We start from the raw sequence: 23,257 nt of genomic DNA, 5'->3' as shown, positions 1-23,257 counted from the left end.
TCTTGTTTTTGGAAACAAGGGGAAAATAAACAGAAATTCATCAAGCAAGAAGAGTCCAGTTGCCGTGATTTGACCTTTACAGATTACCATCTCATTTAACAACTTTTATGTGGAATTATATTATGATTAAATACAATATTTTCATAGCATTGCAAGCATCTCATTTTAACCACTCCCACTATCATTATTCTTCCATCCATCCATCCATTTTCTGAGCCGCTTCTCCTCACTAGGGTCGCGGGCGTGCTGGAGCCTATCCCAGCTGTCATCGGGCAGGAGGCGGGGTACACCCAGAACTGGTTGCCAGCCAATCGCAGGGCACATACAAACAAACAACCATTCGCACTCACATTCACACCTACGGGCAATTTAGACTCTCCAATTAATGCATGTTTTTGGGATGTGGGAGGAAACCGGAGTGCCCGGAGAAAACCCACGTAGGCACGGGGAGAACATGCAAACTCCACACAGGCGGGGCCGGGGATTGAACCCGCGTCCTCAGGACTGTGAGGCTGACGCTCTAACAAGTCGTCCACCGTGCCGCCATCATTATTCATATTTATTATTAAATTGTTATATCGTAGTTTATTTTTTTTATTTTTAAAATATTTTTTATTATATATATTCCAGCACGGTGTACGACTGGTTAGCACATCTGCCTCACAGTTCTGAGGACCGGGGTTCAAATCCCGGCGCCGCCTGCGTAGAGTTTGCATGTTCTCCTGCATGGGTTTTCTCCGGGTACTCCGGTTTCCTCCCACATCCCAAAAACATGCCTGGTAGGTTGATTGAAGACTCTAAATTGCCCATAGGTGTGAATGTGAGTGCGAATGGTTGCTTGGTTCTATGGGTGCTGCGATTGGCTGGCGACCGGTTCGCCCGAAGACAGCTGGGATAGGCTCCAGGACGCCCGCGACCCTTGTGAGGATAAGCGGTACAGAAAATGGATGGGATGGATATATATTCCAACTACATTCTAACCACTGAGATTACAGTACAATGTCATCAGGAGATTGCCACAGAGACCGGAAGAGTCACAGAAAGGCATACAGATGGACGTGCTTGGAAATTTTAGCCCAATATCCTTTACTTTTTATGAGTAATGTATCATAAAGTTGTACTATATACTGTGTAGCTCCAGCAGGTCCTTGACCTCCATTGGCTGATCGATGTGATGGATGTCAGCAGGTTGCATACAGTAGCGTCATGCGCGATACAACTCAAGGTGGGCACACACCATACCTTCGCGTCACACCAGCTTGATGAGTCTTTATGCGGTTTGGAGGTTTACTGACGCCACTTGCTGTGCTGGGAATACTGTGGCGAGAGCTAAACCACACAGTTTCTCACTGCAAATCAAATCAAGCAGGGAAAAAAATTATACTTCATAACTGGGAATTTGAATCCCGTGGCTTGCTTTGCAAAAACATAAAACTTTTAAATACATAATACTCACCAGAGATGCTGATTATCAAATGTATTAATGCGTGCGGATCGCTATGCTTTGCTAGTCGAACTTGGCTTGGTCTGACCAACCAATCAGAAGATGGAAAAATCAACGGCCAGTTCACTGGCCCTATGAGAATGAATCGGAAATGTGATTGGTTAAAGATTGTTAATATAGTTGAAGTTACATGGGCCAGCACTACTGAAGGCCCTTGGCAGATTACATTGGCATGGCTACACAGAGGCTGAAATTTTATTGTAGAAAAAATAAAATCTTGAAAACTCCGTTGTCTAAAAAATAAATGTGCGTGCCCGCTTAGCTACAAACGCACCTTCAACAATTCACACACAACAGTAAAAAACACTTATAAATCGCGGCTATGTTTGTGGATTTGGAAAACACTTGCTGTAAATCACGCATATATTTGTGCTAATAATTTTGAGACAAATCTCTCCCCCATAACACTGATCCCTACTGAAACACATGAAGCGTAATTAACAGCTTAAAAAAAAGGAGAGAGAAAAGGTCCCCAACTACTTTCCAGTAATAAAATTTTTCCACAGAGCAGAGAGAATATATGCTTATATTACTATTGTTGTAAGCTGTTTGTATGTGGTGCTGCTGTAGCGGTTGTTTGCAGGTTTACAATTACCTAATGCTAATTTCTGTTAGCTGGTCTTCAGCATTATGTAAGCATTAAGCTTGCAGAGTTTCGTTTGCGTGTCTTTCATTACAATGACGACTGGGTCAGAGCTAGGGGGTTGGGACGAGAGTAGAGTGGCAACAGCACTTCATCACCAAGCCAACTAATTACACAATTAATTAGTGTAGCTGATCCGTGCATGTGACGCATGCAGCAGACACACGACCAAACACAAATACCCTCCCCGTCACCATCAAGTCGACAACATTACTGTCTATAGCGTTTCACATAATATGTTAGCATTCAGGTAGCACGCGTTTGTTTGATGAAATTACATGATTTGGTTGAACATTTTGTTGTACAAATTTTAACTCTCTTTTGCTGTATGTCGGTTTTACAGTAAACTTTAGCTGGGAGTGACAAACAGATTGAAGCAAGCACGCTTTATTTGGAGAACTGTGCGAGCGAGTCTTTTCGTTTTCTCAAAGTGATGTTATCCGATAGTCTTCCATTTCTTGACTGCAAGAGACTGAAAATAGGTGCTAAGGACTACTTGAAAAAGTATATTTTAAGATGTTTCAGTGTGTTTTAATAAGTGTCAATGTGTTAATAGTGTGTGGGAGTTGAGAAACTATACAATTTTTAAAATATGGTTTCTATACCACGGATTTTCACCTATTGCGGGTAGGTCTGTAACTTATTCCCCATAACGGGGTTCACTGTATAATCCTAATATTTCAAAACCTGGCCAAGAAAAGTAATAGAACAGATGAGTGGAGTAATACTCCATTGAAAACTGTTGGTGCAATATTTTTTTGGTTTAGAACAAAGACGGAAACAGGGAAGTACTGGAATGTGCAGAGGAAATACAAACAGCAGTAAAAATTTATTGCTTCTCAGCAATCAGGACATTATTGTAACAATTCAAGTATGTGTGACCAAGCGTCACTAATGAGCCCGGTGAGTCGTACAATATCGCTGCAAGCGAACAGGTTTATCATTAAACCGGTCCGGAGCTTTTGACCCACTTTTCTCTGGAATCTATTTTAATCACGATTGTGTTCAGGCTCCCTGAGCGTGTCCACCTTCCATTCGTAATCATTTTTTATGAGTACAATGCATAAATGGAAGCTGCCAGTGTACTTGGGCCTTGGCTTTCAGCCCAGCTCTTCCTTGGCCTTGCCCTGCTTGCGGGGCATCTTCTTGCTGCTGCTGTCCTCCACCTCCTTGCTCTTGTAGTAGTGAGGAGCCACTTCCAGAAGCCAGCCGCTCTCGATCTCCACCACCTGGTGGCAAAGGCGTCAGGAATTATCTCCGTAATTGTCGGCGACACTTCCTCCATTTGTGCCTCGTCAGTGTGACAAGATTATTACTATTTTTATTTTTTTACAGCAGAGTCATGGTGGATGCTAAGGGAAAAACGGCTTCTTTGTTCTACTGAGGTGTGGGCGTTTTATTAATACATCAACAGGTAGGCGTGTCTTGAAATCATTTTGCTTTTAAGTTCAAAGCATCCTCACTTGAGACGTCATGAAATCTGGTGAGAGTTCAGCTTCAGTGAGTATTTATTGTCTGTTTTTGACTGATATTTCTGTTTTTTTTCTATTGTCGATAATATCCCCTAGTTTGTCAGTATATTCTATCTTTTTTTAGAATAATTCTTTAACATTTATGTTGTTTGTATATTTTCACGTTACTGTGCTTTTTGTACTTTTTTTGTCAAATATATTTTGAATTTTCTAGTATTATTTATTTTATTTTATCCCAGTTTTTACTTTTATCCCAGTACTATTTGTGTATTTTTATGAAATATTTTATTTTTGGCTAAAATGTATTTTCTAATATTTTGTTTGTAATATTGTATTTTTTTCTATTATATTTTTTAAAACAGTATTGTATTTTTCTTACTAGTATTTTGTATTATTCTCTCAAAGTTGTATGATTTTCATTTATTTTTGCTGTAAATTTGTTATTATATTTGTATATTTTTTCATTCAATAGGTTTCATTTTTTTCAATCATCTTCAAAGGGCGAGTAGTACATCTAAAGCAACCCATCGAGGTAGGAAAGTAGTTGTGCCCTCTGCCAGTTACGGTTAGGGACGGTTTAAGGATGGTACAGACCTGTCTCATGAACTCCTTGGTGGTCATGACCAGCTCGTGGTAGATGAGCCATCGGGGCTGCTCCTCAAACAGCGAGCTGCTGGGGTGGATGTAGACTGTCTGCTGATGCTTAACTGTTCTGTAGCCACCTTTGCTCAGCCGCGCTGTGTGGTAGAAGTAGCCCGCTGTCACCGCCTGGAAGGAGCCCATGCAAAACGTTAAGTTTCCTATCAATGTCGCTAAAATATTTAAATATGGTGGTACCTCGAATTAAAAATTACCCGACTTGCGAGTTTTTCAAGATACATGGCAGATTGGGTCAAAAATCTCTTAGAGGAGCACTGTAAGCAAACCACCGGAAGAATCATTTGTCCTTTACGCACCGGCAGATCACCTGCTGACACCTGCAACCGTGTCAGCTCGGGCGTGTTCTGAGTGTGTTCGCTGCGGTAAAGCTCAAACGGATAGACGCATGTCATGCACTAATCACCCAAAGGCAAAACACGCTACTAAGATTTTAAAAGTAACATGTTTTTTTTCCTGTTTAAAACAGTTCCCAGGTATCTTAACGTTTGACATGCATTTATCAAACCACTCTGACAATCAACAGCTCCTCCAAGGAGGGGCCAATGGGAGTATGGCTTTTGTTCCCATGAAAACCGAGGGAGAGGTAGGGGTTGCGACGAGGCTAGCGGCGACGAATAGCCCATAGTGTGAAGAAAAAAGCGAGGACTGTGTTTTCCCTTGTGGAGGGAGCACTTCATCACCAAGCCACCTAAGCGAATCCGTGCATAAGGCGCATGCAGCTAACACATGAACAAAAACACACTCACCACCACGTCAACAACTTCACCAAACAAAGTATGCCCCGCTTATCAAAACATAAAAACATTCATTTCTGTTAGCTAATCTATAGTATTATGTTAGCATTAAGGTAGCGGATTTTGTTAGATGAAATTGTGTGGTTTGGTTGAACATTCTGGTGTTTAAATATACGTTTAATTGCCTTCTGTACTATGCGTCAGTTTTTAAGCCAATTCAACTGGGAGCGATTAATAAATAGCTTGAAGCAAGAACGCTTTGCCTCTTTTTTTTTAGAACTGTGTCAGCAAGTCTTTTTGTTATACGAAAGTCTAACATTTCTTGACAGGGAGAGAGTAAGAACAGGTGTTAAGGAATACTATAAAATTGTGTTACAATAACTTTAAATGTGTTTTCATACGTTTAAATGTGTTCAAAGTGTGCGGGATGGGTAAAACTATACCAAAAAAATTCTTATATGGTCTCTCTACATACATTGTAGATTTTTTTTCCACTGATCACGGATTTGTCTGGAACACAACCCCTGCAATTAATGAGGGGTTTACGCTATTTGTATACACGCGATTATAAAGTCATTTTCCACAAAATGAGCAGCAGTTGTGGTTTAAGATCCTGCTCATCAGCACCCCCCAGCTTAAACGTCCAACATTATATCCCAATCCTTAGGAAAAGTCAGCACTGACCTTGCGGATGGGCATGGCGTCTCCCTGCGAGCTGACCATCTCCACCTCAATGCGCTCCATCAAGCCCTCCAGCTGGTCGCGCACGTCCCGCGCTCGCCTCATGGAGCGGAACTGGATGAAGTTCTCGTAGCACCACTGCGTCGAGTAGCCGCTCTCCACCCACTAAGGCACACAGACACAAACACATTTTTACAAACAAATGCCCATTGAAAAACTCCAACATTTTATATTTCCATATATACAGTAACAGTTGCAAGAAAAAGTATGCAAACCCTTTGGAATGAGCAGGATTTCTGCATAGATTGGTCATGAAGTGTGATCTGATCTTCCTCTAAGTAACAACCACAAAATTGCTCAGCGGGCAGCCAACATAAAGACACTGACTTTAGTCTAAAGACACAGAAGAGGCGCTGCAGGAGTGTTTCGATGTCACCAACAGCTTTTAAATAAGTATAATTTTATTAGAAAAGATATTTGTTATCGGTATTATTATTGTTTTTATGTTTGGCCCTTGTGTACAGCACTGTTTCAGTTGCTGTTGTTTTTTTTAAAGTGTTCTATAAACAAAGTTGAGCTGACAGTTCAGTACACAGTGTCTGCAATTTTTAAGATATTTGGTTTTATCTGCTTCTTTTACTGTATAAAGTTTTTAACTAATTTCAGTGTAAAGTATCCCTTTTTTGTTTTTAACCCTATACATTCCACTTTGTTTGCACAATGCAGAGGCTGCAAAACAACCTAAAAAAATTATTTTATACATATTCCCAGTACCTATTTTTTTCTTATACTATGGGTGTATTGCAAATATTCTAATTCTTGTACAGTGCCTGTGAATATTCTCATTCATCCAGGTCATTTCATTCACAGAGCATTGAATCGATTGCAACTGGACTGTTCTGTTTGTCTTAGATGTTTCACCTCTCATCAGAGTAGGCTTCATCCGTTAATGCAACAAGGCTTAGTTAGGACACACTATCCAGTGTTTGTGTGGAAGACTCAACTATTTATGTTCCAACTTCTGAAAGACAAACGGAACAGTCAAGTTGCGATCGATTCAATGCCCTGAGAATTTTTGTACAGCCTTTCTACAGTATGCAGAGGGATCTTCCACTCCAGTCCAGTTTTTGCAGGTAAAAAAAAAACAACCAAAAATGAGCTTCAATTATCCATAGATTTTAACTGTTCATGGTCTGGCCTGGTCCCTATCCCCTGTGAATAGCCATTGTAAACAAAATACTATATTATTGCTATAGCTTGAGCTGAAGTTGGAAATGACAAAATCAAACCAAAAAAATAACACCGTTGGGAAGTTTCATTACTTTGCATTAAGACAAAAAAATGGCTAAAAGCAAGGAGGACACGAATGCATAGAGCCCATAGGGTTGGTAAGAGTGTTTGACTTGTGTTGTGCGTCCGTACCTGCGTGTAGACGTTTAGGAGCACCAGGTGGTCTCCACCGGGCACCACAAAATTCATTCTGGCATTGTCGGCATGCACCGCCTTGTCCTTGGGTCGGTAGAAGATGGAGTTGTTGACAGACAGCATGGCAGCAATAGACAGAACCTCCTCAGAACACTTGTACCTGGAAGGGTGGAGGGAGGCGGGTTATAGTGTGAGTGAGGAGGACATTCATTGTTTAAAAAAAAAAAAATTAAAAATTAAAAAAAATAAAAATTAAAAAAGTTTGGATGAGAGGAGACTCACTGCTCAGAGGCAAGGATCATCTTGCTCAGCATGGGGTCCACGGGCAGCTCGGCCATCCTTCGACCCAGCTTAAGTCCACAAACAGGACAGTGAGCAATAAGTTAGCTTCAAGTAGCTTCAGTATTCATTATTTCACAAGTGCAGCAACCCCCTGCTAAATAATGAGTAATCGTTCGCACCTCTGCTATATCAGATTTTTAAGCAATCGTTTTTATGGGTTTTTACAATATACAGGCAAGTCCAAATTTAAAGTTGCGCGCCGTCATGTGTAAAACCACATTGTGCCACAACAAGCCAGGCAGCACTGAGGACTACTGGAAGAAATGCAGCGTAATTAACAGCAAGAGGAGGTAGAGAATGTCTTTAAGTAAGCTCCAGTAATAGTCGTTCCAACAGAGCAGAGAATTTGTATCTGCGAGTACTATTGTGTGCTCTGTTTGTATGTGTTGCTGCTCCGTGTGTGTTAAAGGAGAAGTTGTTTCAATGTTTATAATGACCGTAACATCCAAGTTAATTTTCTTTAGTCCCTCTATGGCATTTTGCATTATATTTGCATGTTGCCCATATGGTAAACACACCACCAAACACATTTAACCTCAACTTTCTGTTGGCCCATCTCGGGGCATTATATTTTAGGACTAAGCTAACACTTTCATTCGACGAAATGTGGTTTGGTTAAACATTTTGGTGTTCTGATATACAATATTTCTCTTATTTTCTGTTTAATGTGTCAGTTTTACAGTAAACGTCAACTGGGAGCGACAAACATATTTTGCCTCATATTTGGAGAACTGTGCATGAGTCTTCTTTTCGTTTACTCAAAAGCAATTCTTTACAATCGTCTCCCATTATTTGACAGTGAGAGAGTGGGAACAGACAAGTAATATTTTAAAAAGTGTGTTTTTATAGGTTTGTGTCTTTTAAATATGTTTAGGTACGTGGGAGGGGTAAAAAATATCTATATGGTCTTTTTATATTACAGATTTTCACTTATCGTATGTAGGTCTACAACTGGGGGTTTACTGAATTGTATGTGTATCCACTACGTGGAATACCGTGGTAAGCTCCCCCAGGTGGTTCAGTGCTCCAAGGGCATAAAGCTGCTCCAGAGCCATCAATAGCGTCTCATGTGGTGGCGGGTCCATGAAGTCAAAGTGGAGGAGGTCGTTGATCCCTAGAGACCGATAGACCGAGAGATACACAGATTAGCCTAAAGCGCTGTCTTTCAGTGCTACAAAAATATTCCATGAGCTGCAGTGCGAAACAGCGCTGTCATGATTGAGTAGATATTTTTGAGGAATGTTCTGATTTAGGTCAGGATAGCGAGTTAGTGTTGTCACTTCAGGCACAATTAGCATGTTTACTGGTCGCTTAAACAACGAAAGGATCTGGAACATGAGATGGATGGCCTGATTATGGCATAATCTAACAGCTGTATCAAAAATTCCACTTTTAAAAAGATAATACTGTCGTCTTCTCAATAATTTAGAAATATGTTTCGTATTGCAGTTGTGGGCAGCACAGAGGCCGACTGGTTAGCACATCTGCCTCACAGTTCTGAGGCAGATGTGCTAACCAGTTCCAGTTCGGCCTCGCCTGTGTGGTAGGTTAACTAAAGACTCTAGACTGTCCGCAGGTGTGAATGTGAGTGCGAGTGGTTGTTTGTTTATATGTGCCCTGCAAGTGGCTGGTGACCAGTTCAGGGTTTGACCCGCCTCCCGCCCAGAGTCAGCTGGGATGGGCTCCAGCACGCCCGTGACCCTAGTGAGGATAAGCGGTACGGAAAAAGGATGGATGGATGGATGGCAGTTGTTGTTTGCAGTGGTATTACTTTACTACGTCACACTGACAGCTGTTTCTTACCTTTTGCTCTGCTTGTTGTGACCGAAGTATTAGAACACCCCTCATTATGATGCAGTACATTTAAACACTACTGCAAGTGCCAATCAAAACTGAGCATCACACAAGAGGCAGAATTTTTAATACAACTCTTGTTTTAGTGTCTTATTGGCTCATTGGATATATTTCTAAGGGTAATGAGTTTTGGGATCATGGTTTATGGTATATGTAGTGTTTAAACTATTACTACAGAGAATCTCGGCATATTTGCGGTTCGGCATTCGCTCGTGGATTTTTTGAGGGCAACCTCAAAAATAAATGTATTGCTTTGCTCCCATCTTGTGGCATCTTGGTGCCAAGGAAATATGTTGGAGTTGAAGAGCTTCATTTAGAGAAAAGTAGTGCATTTTCACCATCTTGCAGAATCTTGTTGCCAAGTAACTATGTTGGAGTTGAGCTTTATTTAGACAAAAGTAATGCCATGCCACTCTCTGTGGTCCTTACTCCCCGTAAATAGTAGTGGTTCACTGTATAGGCAAGTATAAATATGTGTGTGTGCATGTGTGCGTGTGGACGTGCGAGTGTGTGGATGGTCGGTCATCTACAATTTGCAAATTTTTATTCTTCAGTCTTGGTCCCTAAACCCCACCAACAGCAAGCATTCACTGTATTCTTGTGTGTACCTAATGATGTGTGTGTTGTGGTGTCATCAGTGTGTACACAAATGTTCACACCCACCTAAGCTCTTGAGGAGCAAAACTACATTTCCTAGGTTGGTCCTCTGAATCTCGGGCACAGTCATCTCTTCCATCTCGTGCTTGAAGGCCCACGCCGTGTAGAGCCTGAAGCATTTGCCAGCGGCCACTCTGCCAGCACGCCCTGCTCTCTGATTAGCCGACGCCTGGAACACACACATGCACACAGCATGGCATGAGCAAATAGTAGACCAGCTAAATACATTGGTAGCTTGACTTAAACGCTTAATTCATTCTGTGACTAAGCTCATAATGCAACTTACTCTTATATCAAATTATATCAAATTGGCATCATCCTTTTCCATGCGGTTAGTTCGGTGTGAGTGTCTCCTCCATGCTCCTTCCAAGTGTTTTCATTTTGTATTGCGTGTTTGACTGTTTGTCTAATTATAAACCATTGAAAGAGCATCGGCGACTGTTGCTCTTATTTTATTTTTTACTTCACTCGAGTGGCACCATATGTGAAGCATGCGCACAACTCAAATTTGGGCTTGGGAGGAAACAAAAAATTCGACCAATCGTCGGCTCTTAACTAAAAATAACCCGTACGCTGCGGGACTTGTAAGTCTAAGTACCACTATAGTTTAACGTGACGATGTGCAATCACCCGAGAGCAGGGCATGACGATGAGCGACTCCATCCCGGTACGGGCGATGTAATTCTTCTGCTTGCAGAAGCCGGGGTCGATGACGTAGATGATGCCATCAATGGTCAGCGAGGTTTCTGCTATATTGGTTGCCACCACCACCTGCAAAGGATGCAGAAAATGCTCAGCGTCATAAAGCGGAGGGCGCTACATTTGGTATCTGAGGCTTCAGTGGGGAATTACCCAACTTAATCCCTCTTAATATCACCACTATCACATATATCAAGGCAATTATACATACAATACCATACAAAAATGCAATATAACAGCACACAACTGTGCCACATATATCACATATCATGGCACACTACTTGCATATCTGTTGTTGACCAATACTGGCCACTTATGTGCTTGAGAAGTATCTGCACCATTTGCACAATTGACATTGTTCCAGATTGTTGCACTACTAGTCACTTTAAACTGCATAATTTCTTGAAGTCTCTGCGCCATTTGCACAATGGTCACTGCACCAGACTATTGTTCTATTAGTAATTTCAAACTGCTCTAAATTGCTACAGGACTCGGCATCATTTGCACAATTGTAGAAAAAAAATCGATCAGCATTACTACATAACTGGTAACCTCTTATTGCTCACTGACTGTGTTTTTATGTCTCAAAAGTATTCACTGTCAATTGACTGTCTGTTGTCGTACTAGAGCAGCTCCAACTACGGGAGACAAATCCCTTGTGTGTTTTTGAGATACTTGGAAAATAAATATGATTTTGAGTCTGATCAGTTCACAATCAATATTTATCTAATAACATGAAAAAAACAAAACATTTAAATAAAACACATCCTACTCACCAGAGATGCTGATTATTACTTGTACTAAATGTGTGAAGGGCTACACGTGTTTTGGTAGTTGAACAGTTTTGCTCTGACGAACCAATAAGAGGACGGAAAATGGTAACATCATTGAGGACAAATTCAAAATGTTATTGGTTAAAGAAACAGTCCCACTGCTAATATAGTTGAGGGTACACAGGCCAACACTAGTGATTACAAAGGCTTTGGGCAGATTAGATTGACATGGTAACACAGAGGAATCTGATTGGACGAAAAAATAAATATATAATATCCACATACACGAACTGGAAGCAGAGCAGCCAAGAGAAACGCTACCAAATGAAGAAAATATGTAGGTCAGTGGTTCTGATAGTCTTGAGGCTAGTAGAGAAGGCCTTGATAGCCCTGAACACCACCAGTGCCATCATAGTGGAGCAAAACATCATCAACAATAAGACTGGTTTGAGTTTGAAAAGTTTGAGTTCAACACACATTTTTCAGATTCTCAGAGAACTTTTACATGAATGCATGTGCTTGGTCCCACCTTGCGTGCGCCGGGCGGCGTGGGGCTGAAGATCTTGGCCTGCATGTCCGAGGGCAGATTAGCGTAGATAGGCAGGACGAGAAGTTCAGCAATCTTGGAGCCGAGTCGCCGACATCTGTCTTGGAGCTGCTCACAACAAGTCTCAATATCCTCCTGCACGAACGAAGAACACACATTTTGTTATTTACTGGCCTCAAATATAACAACACAGCAAAAACTAAAATCTAACCAAAAATTAATGTCAAATCAAGGTAAAATACGCTAGTTTTTTTTCTCTGACAAGATATTTCTACTTACAAAGCAGTTTCTTTGTAAGAGCATTTCATCTGCTTAAAGCATATTTTTCCTTAAATATCTTAAGGCAGTGTTTCCCAACCTTTATTTTGCCCAGCAACCCATTTTACATTAGAAAATGATCACACCACACCACCAAACAAACATGTCACAAAATGTTTCAAAGTGAAATAATGATCTCTTTTCAATTTACTTACAAATTTACTTGTGTAAAGTAAATCTGGGCTTTTTTTTCAGCTGAACATGAACTGTTTGAACTGCTCAAACCGATTCACAAATGTTAGAAAACAGAAGCATAGAATATATGTATGAGCATAGTTGTATGCGCTGTTCATATATGCTGCTGCTCCGTGTGTGTTAAAGTAGCGGTTGAATTTCCATAGTATTTGTGGTAATTTCCGTTGACTCGTCTATGCCATTTTGCATTATACATTAGCATTAAGATAGGAGACTTATGTTAGAGGAAATAACATTATGTTTGACCATTTTGGTATTTAAATGTGCTATTTCTTTATCCCTTATCCTCTTTAGGATATATATATATATATATATATATATCTTAATTATTTTTTTTCTTTCTAAGCCCAGTTTTTGCAGGGTACCTGTCCGGTGAGAAAGACGAGAACATCTCCAGGAGGCTGTGTGACGTGGATCTGTAGCACTGACACCACACACGCTTCCATGTAGTCCGCCTCTGGAGCCTAGATGGAAATTCAAATTAAAAGGGGACCTATGATGCCTTTTTGAAGTGGCGGTAATGTAATGTAAATTATCAAATTAAAAAAAAAACTCGCTTACAGATATTTTCCTAATTGACCAACACCATGTTGGAAGGCTCAGAAGTCAAGATTCAACTGACTTTTTTTTGTTTTCTAATTTCCCACTTGATGAGTAGGCAGGCCCTCAAAAGACCCAACTATATGTATATAGGCAATTTAAAAGTCTATTTTACATCAAACGTGATTTTTTTTTTTACACTACTAAAACCACAAACATGAGATTCCTCTCAATTGTGGAATGCACACTAACTTTTGTGTAGAATATGTCTACGGGGAATCTCCTGCCGGGGATCCTGAAGACGGGCGCATCGTCAAAGAATGTGGAGAAGCGCTCCGTGTCCAGGGTGGCGCTGGCCACCAGCACCTTCAGGTCGGGTCGGAACCTGGCGATGTCTTTGATCAGGCCGAACAGGATGTCCGTGTGGAGGGTTCGCTCGTGTGCCTCGTCAATGAGGATCACACTAAAAGGAGCAAGACAAGAGGCGGGGTAGGATTGCTTTGAAATTATATAATATGGACTTGGTCGGCTAGAAAAAATATTTGCATTTCTAGTGGAAAATAAAGTAACGACAGTGAAGCCTCACAAAATTGTGGTTCATCGTTCGCGCCCCCGCTGTATCGGAGATTTTTAATACTACTCTCAAACATTTTGGACATACAAATACTAGCATTGCAAGCATCTCATTTTAACCACTCCCACTATCATTATTCTTCCATCCATCCATCCATTTTCTGAGCCGCTTCTCCTCACTAGGGTCGCGGGCGTGCTGGAGCCTATCCCAGCTGTCATCGGGCAGGAGGCGGGGTACACCCAGAACTGGTTGCCAGCCAATCGCAGGGCACATACAAACAAACAACCATTCGCACTCACATTCACACCTACGGGCAATTTAGACTCTCCAATTAATGCATGTTTTTGGGATGTGGGAGGAAACCGGAGTGCCCGGAGAAAACCCACGCAGGCACGGGGAGAACATGCAAACTCCACACAGGCGGGGCCGGGGATTGAACCCCGGTCCTCAGAACTGTGAGGCTGATGCTCTAACCAGTCGTCCACCGTGCCGCCAAGAGAATATATGCCTGTGAGTATTGTTGTATGCTCTGTTTTTACGTGTTGCTGCTCCGTGTGTGTTAAAGTCGCAGTTGGTTAAAGGTTGAGAATGCTTGGAACATCAAAGGTAATTCTTGTTAGCCTGTCTGAAAAGTTTCGTATTGTATGTTAGCATTAAGCTAGCGGACTTTCACGAGATGAAATTATGTTTGCTTAGTGAGGAGAAGCGGCTCAGAAAATGGATGGATGGATGAACATATTCGTGTTTAAATGTGCAATGTTTACTTCTCTTTTGTTGTATACTTTGTATGTGTTACTGTTCCATGTGTGTTAAAGAAGCAGTTGTTTGAAGGTTCACAATTAGTGTAACATCTATGCTAATTTCTGTTTTTTTTAATGTGTATGCAAAATATGTCAAATAGTTTTAGTATTTTACAAATATAATATTTTCATTATATTTTATATTTCGTTATCACACACTTGTATTATTTACAATAAATTGAATTATAATTAGTTAACCAATTATGTAACCAAATAAAAGATACATTCATTTTGATCCATCTATCCAACCATTGTCTTCCGCTTATCCGAGGTCGGGTCGCGGGGGCAGCAGCCTCAGCAGGGAAGCCCAGATTTCCCTCTCCCAAGCCACTTGCTCTAGCTCTTTGAGGGGATCCCGAGGCGTTCCCAGGCAAGCGGACAGACGTAGTCTCTCCAGCGTATCCTGGGCCGTCCCCGGGGTCTCCTCCTGGTGGGACGTGCCCGGAACACCTCACCGGGGAGGCGTCCAGGAGGCATCCTAAACAGATGCCCGAGCCACCTCATCTGGCTCCTCTCAATGCGGAGCCACGACAGGCACAGACTACCTTAAGGCCACCTCTGCAATAGAGGTGTGTAACATGGTCCACTCGGACTAAATACCCAGGACGTGGGTGAAGTTCTGCCGGAGGTGGGAGTTGAAACTCCTGACAGGGGATTCTGCCAGACGTTCCCAGCAGACCCTCACAATACGTTTGGGCCTGCCACGTCGGACCGGCATCTTCCCCCACCATCGGAGCCAACTCACCACCATAAGGAGAGGCATTCATTTTGATCTACAATAAATGAATTTTCCAATTATGCAATGAGACAAATGAATACATACATTTTAATTAAACAATTGGAGGAAAAAACTGCAAAATTAATTAGTATGACAGGACTTTAGATTATGGCTGGATCTAAAGAATAGAGCGACCCATACATTGCCCAGCCCTGCCTCAAAGGTTCTACAGCATATGAGAAGAAGTTGAACTTATAATTAATAACGCAAGTCTGTGAGAACGTTACCTGTAACTGGCGAGGTCGGGCTCTGTGAGAAACTCTCGCAGCAACATCCCGTCCGTCATATATTTGATCACTGTTCTCTCAGACGTGCAGTCCTCAAACCGTATACTGTATCCCACCTGGACCAGGAAAATGTCAAAAAATAAATCAATAAACAAGAAAAAAGGCTGAGGACAAATATCACCAAAATTGAAGTGGGTTATGTTTTCTTGGTTTACCTCATTACCAAGCTTAACGCTCATTTCCTGCGCCACCCGGGCAGCCACCGACATGGCGGCCACTCTGCGAGGCTGCGTGCACCCGATCTTCATCCCTCCTTTAGTGAAACCCTGAGAGAGGTTACAACATGTTTCTTAATATTAGTTTAGTGTTATATTATTTGTTTACTTGTCAAGGACTACGTACAGAAAACATTAAACTCAATCGTAGACATGCTCTGTCCCAGATCAGCTTTTTAGCCAATTGGCTCTCCTTGCCCACATGCCAGTGAATTACTGTACCTTAATGGTTAAATTTTTTTTCCCACTTCACTCTATCGACAGCATAGATGAAGCTCGCCGGTAATTAAAATTTTAGCTTGCAACACACAAGGGGGAAGGAAAAAAAACTAAACAAAAACAAAAAAACGACCAAGGGACAACTCATATGTTGGGGCACTCATAAGTCAAGGTACCACTATAAGTATACCTAATAATACAACACTCACATCCTCCAGGAGGTACTGCGGTATCTGGGTGGTCTTGCCTGAGCCCGTCTCACCCTCAATCACCAGCACTTGGTGCTCGTGGATGGCGGCGAGCAGATCCTCTCGGTAAGGGAAAATGGGGAGGCTGCGGCGGACCTCCTGCATGGACAGCTTCTTCAGCTCTGACTGGGACAACGCTGGAGTCTCATTGTCCTGGAGGAATTCATTACATTTTACATACATTACATTTCAAATGCCTCGTAAAATGAGAAACACCCTTCACCAATTATATTTTAAAAAGTATGTTTTAATAAGTTTTAATGTGTTAAAAGTGTGTGGGAAGGGTAAAATATCATGGATGTTCACCCATGATGGGTGGGTCTGAAACATATTCCCCGCAATACTCTCTGTATTCAAACCCTTCTCACCTTCTCCGTTAGCGTTCCCTTCATGGTGATGGCAGTGCTGACAAAGTCGATCATCTCGTCCTCCTCCACAATGAGCTGGTACTTCTCCTGTTGGCGCCTCACGCCCTGTTCCCGCTCCTTCTTGGCACCGAAGCTGAGCGAGGCCGTCTTGAGCCGCTCCTCCTCCCAGCGACCCTGCTCGCCGCCCAGCTCCATGGGCGCCTCCTCCTCCAGCTCCAGCTCCTTCTGGGGCACCTCCTGGATGGACAGAACCAAGGGGGTGAGTGGCATGAGCTATTTTTACACTCTGTCACTTTCTACTAACTGAGTCGGCATTTGTCACTTCGGTTCGGCACAAATACGGTTGCAAAATTTTGGGAATTTTCAAAGTTGTAAACTGTCCATGAAATAACTTTATATTTCCAGTTAAATCTCATAAATTCACACAGAAAGTTTACAATTTTGAAAATTCAGAAAATTCCCCATTGTAATTTTCAATAGAAATTTATCCAAAACGTTCCAGAAATTTACCAGTTACTTTATACCTATTTGTCACTCTAGTAACAATTTTGCATGCTGTTATGATAGACACGTCCACTGAGTTGTGTGTTAATCCGGGCTGGGGGGTATTTTTTCTCTTTACTATCCCATGTACAAGCCCTAGAATTCCCCCATAATGGCTTCTTCAATCCGAAACAGCCAACTTGTTATTACATTTTTGGCATGGGTCATGGAGACTTTTTACGTGCGTCATGTTATGATAGACATCCATCCATCCATTTTCTGAGCCGCTTATCCTCACAAGGGTTGCGGGAGTGCTGGAGCCTATCCCAGCTATCACACACACATAAACAAACAACCATTCACACTCACATTCACACCTACGGGCAATTTAGAGTCTTCAATCAACCTACCATGCATGTTTTTTGGATGTGGGAGGAAACCGGAGTGCCCGGAGAAAACCCACACAGGCACGGGGAGAACATGCAAACTCCACACAGGCGGGGCCGGGGATTGAACCCCGGTCCTCAGAACTGTGAGGCAGACGCTCTAACCAGTCGTCCACCGTGCCTATGATAGACATGTCCATGCAATTTCATGTCAAGTTGTAACTTGTGTCGAGGGCAATTTTTTTTCGTAACTTTCTTGTTCAGTTTTGTGCTAAAAAAAGAACTGTGATTGTGTTAACTGGATACCCACAGTGGGGACCCTACCTTTCTCCTGATCTCCTCTGGCATATAGTATCTGTTCTTCCTCTCCTCCTGCTCCTTGGCTCCAGCCTTTTTGTAGTCCTTGGCCAGGTCTCGCAGCGTGCACTTGTACTCCAGGTCCTTCTTCTCGTGCTCCGTCAGCTCATCAGTGGCAAACAGGTACTCCTCGTCTATGATCTCCGCCTCCAGATCCTCCAGCTTCTCCTCCTCACGCTTCTTCAGGTATTCACGGCGGGACTGCTTCCTCAGCTCAGGCAACTGGCGAGGAGGGAACAGGGATGGGTCATGGATTTTGGCACAAGAGGACTTTGAAGGGGACATACAGTGAACGCTCACTAGAACGCGCTTCATTTGTGCCAATGCTATATCGCAGTGTTTTAAGCTACCGTTTTTTTATGAGGATTGTATACGGTATACAAGCCAGTCCGAGATAGCCCCTCGCTCGCTAATTGGCAAACTTCAAGTTAACTACGGATGTTGTCCTGTCCTCACCAGAACATTTTCAACTTCCCCATAATGGCGAAACACATGGAAAGGGCCTGTAACAAAATACGACAAAAGCGGAACACTTCGTATCTCTGCGTATTTCGACAAGTGTGCTCGCGAGAGAGTGACAACAGGCCCAAAGAATATAGTAAACTCTGCATATTTGAGGTTCGGCATCTGCAAAATCTCAGATTTTTTTGTTTGTTCAGCTAATATTACTTTGCATCAAGTGGCCAGCTATGCTGAACTGAGAGGAGGCGCATCATTTAGTCAGGCCATTGCTTTGCCGCCATCGTGTGGCTTCTATTGGAAGAAATAAACCTTTTTAGGCGAGCATCAATTCCTTGAATATTTCACTATTCGCAGCAGGGCTTGCTCCCTATCCCCCGCTAATAGCAGGGGTTTACTGTACTTTGTAAAACTGACTTTTTAATAGCTTGTATACAAATAGTCGTGTGTCTGAGGTGCCTTCCCACCCACCAAATTTGAAATTTACAGCAAAGCAAATCTTGTGTTATCTGATAAAAATGTGTAAAACACCTGGGAACTGTTTTAAATTGTAAAAAAACATAACATGTCGCTTTTAACCCACCATGTTCCTCTGATCATCTTCGGCCAACTTAAGCCTCTTCTGAGCCTCCTCGTAAGCCTGAAACAAAAAATAATATAAAATAGAAGGTTAATGATGCATAGATGGTATTTAGTGTGTAACTTTATCATCACCTTTTTGTCTGTTCTCTCCGCGATGTTTCGCGTCTTGTCTTTGTCCCTCAGCTTGACGCGCTCAGCAAAGGCGTCACGTTCCTCAATGTCCTGCAGTCGCTCCCGCTCCTCCTTCTCCCACTCCTCTTCTTCCTCATCCTCTTTCTTGACGGGCACGTTGTCACCTTGGCTCGACTTAGCCCTGATGTTGAAAGTAATGCACATTTGTAGCAACAAAATTAAATCATAAATCAATAATTAAAATACAAAGTCATCATCAAACAACAAGAACTTTCATTTATCTATTTGACCACTGGATGTAGGCGGTAGTCTCAACCGTATACATCACACTATGGCATCTGGGTGCCAAGGAGCTATGTTTCAGTGAGTTGAGGAGCTTCATATAGAACTCAGGGCCTGGGGGCCAGATCCGGCCCACCTCATCATTTTATGTGTCCCATAAAAGCAAATCAGGTGTGTAAAAGTCCATGATTTTTGCTAAAGTTTGTGAAAAAAAATTTAATTGTCATATGTAATAAATAATAACGAGATACTGCAAGTAGCTTCTTACCACTTTTTACAATTGCTTAAACAATAGTAGAAAAAATATTATCCTCGACTTCTGATCAATTTGTTGTGTATATGTAATAATATGATGAGGCGATTTAAAATTTATATGGTTTCACAGTCATAACAGCCCTCTGAGGGTAACCGTAATAACAATGTGGCTTGTGACAAAATTAAGTTTGACACCCCTGATACAGACAAAAGCAGTGACTTGCCTCCATCTTGTGGCATCTTGGTGCCACAAAACTATGTTGAAGTAAATTGGAGCTTCATATAGACATGGCTTTACTATCATCTTATGGCATCTATAGTAGTGATGGGCAAATGATACAGAGGCTTTGGAGCTTGTGTCACTCTTCCTGAAGCGGAGTGATTCGAAACGCTGTGTCGGAGCTTGTATCAAAACACCAGTGTCACATGATCGATGATGTTCGAACGTCATCACTGTTTTGCTTCGCGCTTCATTCCTTCAAAATGTTTCGAACCTTTTCATTGGCTCATAGTCTTTAAGTGTGTGTCATTGGCTCATGGCATTTCATTTATTCTTTGGGTAAATCTGGAATGTGTTTTAGAGTATGGGGGAGAGCATCTGCATATGTTATTGTAATGTCGATATAATCATTATTTGGTATGAATGAACAAAACACTCAAATGACCATACAGACTTTTCTGAACTTTTATTGCTGTCACCAGTGCTTTAGTCGTGCTCTTTAGAGGTTGCTATGGCTTCAGTTGTCCATCAGATGTTACAGTCACTGAAGCCTTGAAGCGTTGAATCTTTTTTGGCACAATTGTTCGGAAAGCCTCAGTGCTTCATGAGGCTTCACTTGCCCACCACTAATCTATCGGCAATTATAAAACTTTTTGTGGGGCGTCAAAGACGTCAGTGTCATTTTGAATTTTTTTTTAAATTAAACCTTTTCTATTTTTGACTACAAAACTACTTATCCTGCGGTCTAGAATGCATCACAAGGCCACGAACACATGTTGTGGATTACCTGACAGGAACATCTTCCTCACTGGATGACTCACTCTCCTTCTTCCGCCGGATGTTCTTCCTCTTGCTCCCCCTGTCCTTGTCTTTGCTCTTCTTCTTTATCCCGCGTTGCTTCTCTACAACAGCGTCCTCAGCGCTGTCGCTGTCCTCCAGCAAAGTGTATGTGCGATTCTTCCTGTCCATCTCAATGGCCTGACGCTCCATCACCCGCGAGGCTTTCTCCACGACCTGCTTGCGAGGAATCTGCAAGACAGAGGGATTTATGGTGGCATATTATGGAAAATTGACTTTTTTTTTTTACATTTGCTTGAACAATTAACTCTCACCTAATTGCAAATTTTGCGCCCACACGACATTGCAAAATGTTAAGCAATCGTTTTCGTGGGTATTAACAGTAGGGGCCAAGCATTGCTGCGAGTAATGACCGTCCCCCCCAAAACATTTATAATTGCCTACTGTATAGTAAAACAGGGCTGACTTTAATTTGTTCCATGACCGTGCTCGTAACTCAAAACAACTCGCATCGCCATTCATCTTTCCTTATTGAATTGAATGGAAATCAAATATTAATTGCTTAAAGGGTTATAAATAATGCTACATCAATGGTAGTTTTGTTAGCCCATCTATGGGGTTTCTGTTTTAGAATTAAGCTATCAGAAATTCTTAAGACAAAATTGTGTGGTATAAATCTCTGTTTTATGTTCAGCGTGACAGTAATCTAGCAACTGGGAGTGGCAAGAAGCCTCTTTTTTGAAAAATTCTTCACTATCTGCCAAACTGCTGCTTGTTTTGAAGTTTACTGCCACCATCCTATACATTTTTGCTCAAAACTCAAAACAATAAAAAAAAGAAATAATGAACCAAAATATTTATTGTTTTAATCTTCTTAAATGTCTGGATTTATGGATTATGCAAATGGTTATAATGTTTTTTATTTTGTTGTTATGGATTTTTTGTAATCATCACGTTGTTTTTTTGTAATTATTTCATTGCAGGAGGGTTGAACTTGATAAGCTTTGCTTCCTTCAGCCCTTTCTCAAACTTGTACTTTCCCACTGTGCTATTTTATCATTATATATATATATTTTTTTTACATTTGTTTGTATGCTTATGCTTGTTTGAGACAAATAAAATCTACCAATCAAACTGAGTGATGGCTTGTATCTCAAAAAACTTGTGAGTCAAGTCACTTGTAAGTCGAGGTACCACTGTACTTTAAATTGTAAATACACCAAGGACTATGATCCCAAAACACTTTAATATGATTTCAAACTCATCTTGCAACATTATATAGGTGAGCTTTCAGCGAATAACTGCAAATAAATTCCACGGACAAAATGTGTTTAGTACACCTTGAATATGCAAGGTTTATCAGAGAGTTTAAAAAAAAAATGTAATAAACGTACAGGTTGTGAAGCTGTGACATATACTTCAGCGTCCTTGTACTTCTGGTGCATTTTTTCAAAATCCAATTATCTGTAAGCTTCATGTTACTCAATGAGTTTTAAATTATATTGGAGCATTAAGGGATAATAGTTTGAGATATATTTCAGCTTTTTCAGATGATTCCACTCACCTTGTCAAAAAGCTCGTGCGCGAAAGCGGTGACACTCTGGTCGATGTCAATGGTGCCCGTCTGCTGGAGACGCGCCACAAAGTCCTGGGAGCTGGTCGCCCTGCGGGCAGTGCCGATCATAAACTGGGCCACGTATCGATCGCTCAGGCCCAGGATGTCGTGGAGCCTGTCATTCACCCACTGCTCCAAGTTGGCCATGGTGTCTGCACAGTAAAAACATCAGTACGATTATCTGGAAAGTGTCTTCAGAATACAAGCAACCAAAAAGAGTAATTGAGTAATTACTATATTTTGACAATTGAAAATGACGTTTTGCCCTCAATAAACTCTCGAGACTTAAATAAGTTTGAATGAATGTTGCTTTTATATCGCTCTAGTTTTGTCCCCATGTGCAGCACTGATAATCACATTCGCGTGATGCCATTTCAAACGAGTTTATTAAGCCAAAAACATTATCTTGTCGCTAGCCGTGACGTCAGGTCGCCAGCAGCCGAGGTGCACTGTATTTGTTTATGGCCTCTGCACGTAGATTCATATGGACGACAACTAATTTTGAACAGAAGTCAGTAAAAATGTTTGTAAAAGGTCCTGACAGCCACTGTGTGCCAACTTTATTTAATACACCCCACCCCCGGCTCACTGCTATATATTAAAGACGGAATTATCGACACTTTATCAGGGGATGGAATAATCACATAAACTTTCTACTTACCCCTTTTGAAAATGCCAAAACAACTTTGTTTATAGTCCAAAAGTCGGAGACTAACAGCTAGCTCACTGTTAGACGTGAGCTAACTAAGTCCATCAGAGACTGCTACTACAAACTATGACGGAATAGGTAAATTTGTAAAGTTCTCCGGTGAACAAACATAAAGTTTACACCGTAGGTATCCATAAAATTGTAAAAATAATAATAATAATAATGAGATAAACAGTTCTTCTTGGAGCTATCTTCGATGGACGCAAGTCGCATGCAGCAAGCTGTGTCCCTCCGAAGAAGAGAGCAGGACAACGATGGAGGCTTTGCATTACTGCCCCTACATGGCCATCAGCGGAACAACAGCAAAAGTAATCATTGTCGCCATCGGAAAATAAGAATAAAATATATGTTATAAAAACATTTCTATGAATAACATTTTAATGTTTAAATTGTGATTCATTCAAATATTTAATTTAGAAATTCCTTGTCAAAAAGCAGCGATCGAA

At 41.5% G+C, this 23,257-nt stretch overlaps 1 protein-coding gene and 1 long non-coding RNA gene across 3 annotated transcripts; one reads left to right on the top strand and one right to left on the bottom strand.

Moving 5' to 3' along the window:
* Positions 1-2,946: 2,946 nt before the first annotated feature.
* Positions 2,947-23,068, bottom strand: dhx16 (DEAH (Asp-Glu-Ala-His) box polypeptide 16). The gene is made up of 21 exons (XM_061776475.1): positions 22,764-23,068; positions 22,052-22,254; positions 20,477-20,718; positions 18,933-19,113; positions 18,802-18,858; positions 17,727-17,981; positions 16,534-16,770; positions 16,127-16,318; positions 15,639-15,749; positions 15,424-15,539; positions 13,297-13,507; positions 12,870-12,968; positions 11,974-12,126; positions 10,603-10,743; positions 9,979-10,141; positions 8,457-8,575; positions 7,402-7,469; positions 7,117-7,279; positions 5,698-5,859; positions 4,214-4,387; positions 2,947-3,376 (listed from the first exon to the last, which is right to left on the bottom strand). Exons 2-21 carry the CDS (start codon positions 22,247-22,249, stop codon positions 3,248-3,250), a joined length of 3,171 nt encoding a protein of 1,056 aa, XP_061632459.1. The 5' UTR covers positions 22,250-22,254; positions 22,764-23,068; the 3' UTR covers positions 2,947-3,247.
* LOC133479453 (uncharacterized) lies at positions 3,383-6,360 on the top strand. 2 transcript variants are annotated; one of them, XR_009788952.1, is made up of 3 exons: positions 3,392-3,406; positions 3,483-3,647; positions 5,681-6,360. It is a non-coding gene; the product is annotated as an uncharacterized LOC133479453 (long non-coding RNA). The 2 variants fall into 2 exon arrangements; XR_009788951.1 differs by having other exon boundaries at positions 3,383-3,647.
* Positions 23,069-23,257: the final 189 nt, after the last annotated feature.

Source organism: Phyllopteryx taeniolatus, chromosome 6, assembly GCF_024500385.1.
Source record: "Phyllopteryx taeniolatus isolate TA_2022b chromosome 6, UOR_Ptae_1.2, whole genome shotgun sequence".
NCBI lineage: Eukaryota > Metazoa > Chordata > Actinopteri > Syngnathiformes > Syngnathidae > Phyllopteryx > Phyllopteryx taeniolatus.
Note: the sequence above shows the minus strand (reverse complement) of the source record. Positions and strands in the feature narration are given on the sequence as shown.

Excerpts from the sequence above, each read along its gene's own strand:
- dhx16 (XM_061776475.1), bottom strand. The coding sequence starts at position 22,249 with ATGGCCAACTTGGAGCAGTGGGTGAATGACAGGCTCCACGACATCCTG. Across the intron at positions 20,719-22,051 it reads CGCACGAGCTTTTTGACAAG|ATTCCTCGCAAGCAGGTCGT; the intron begins GTGAGTGGAATC and ends TCTGTCTTGCAG. Across the intron at positions 3,377-4,213 it reads CCAAGGAGTTCATGAGACAG|GTGGTGGAGATCGAGAGCGG; the intron begins GTCTGTACCATC and ends CTTTGCCACCAG.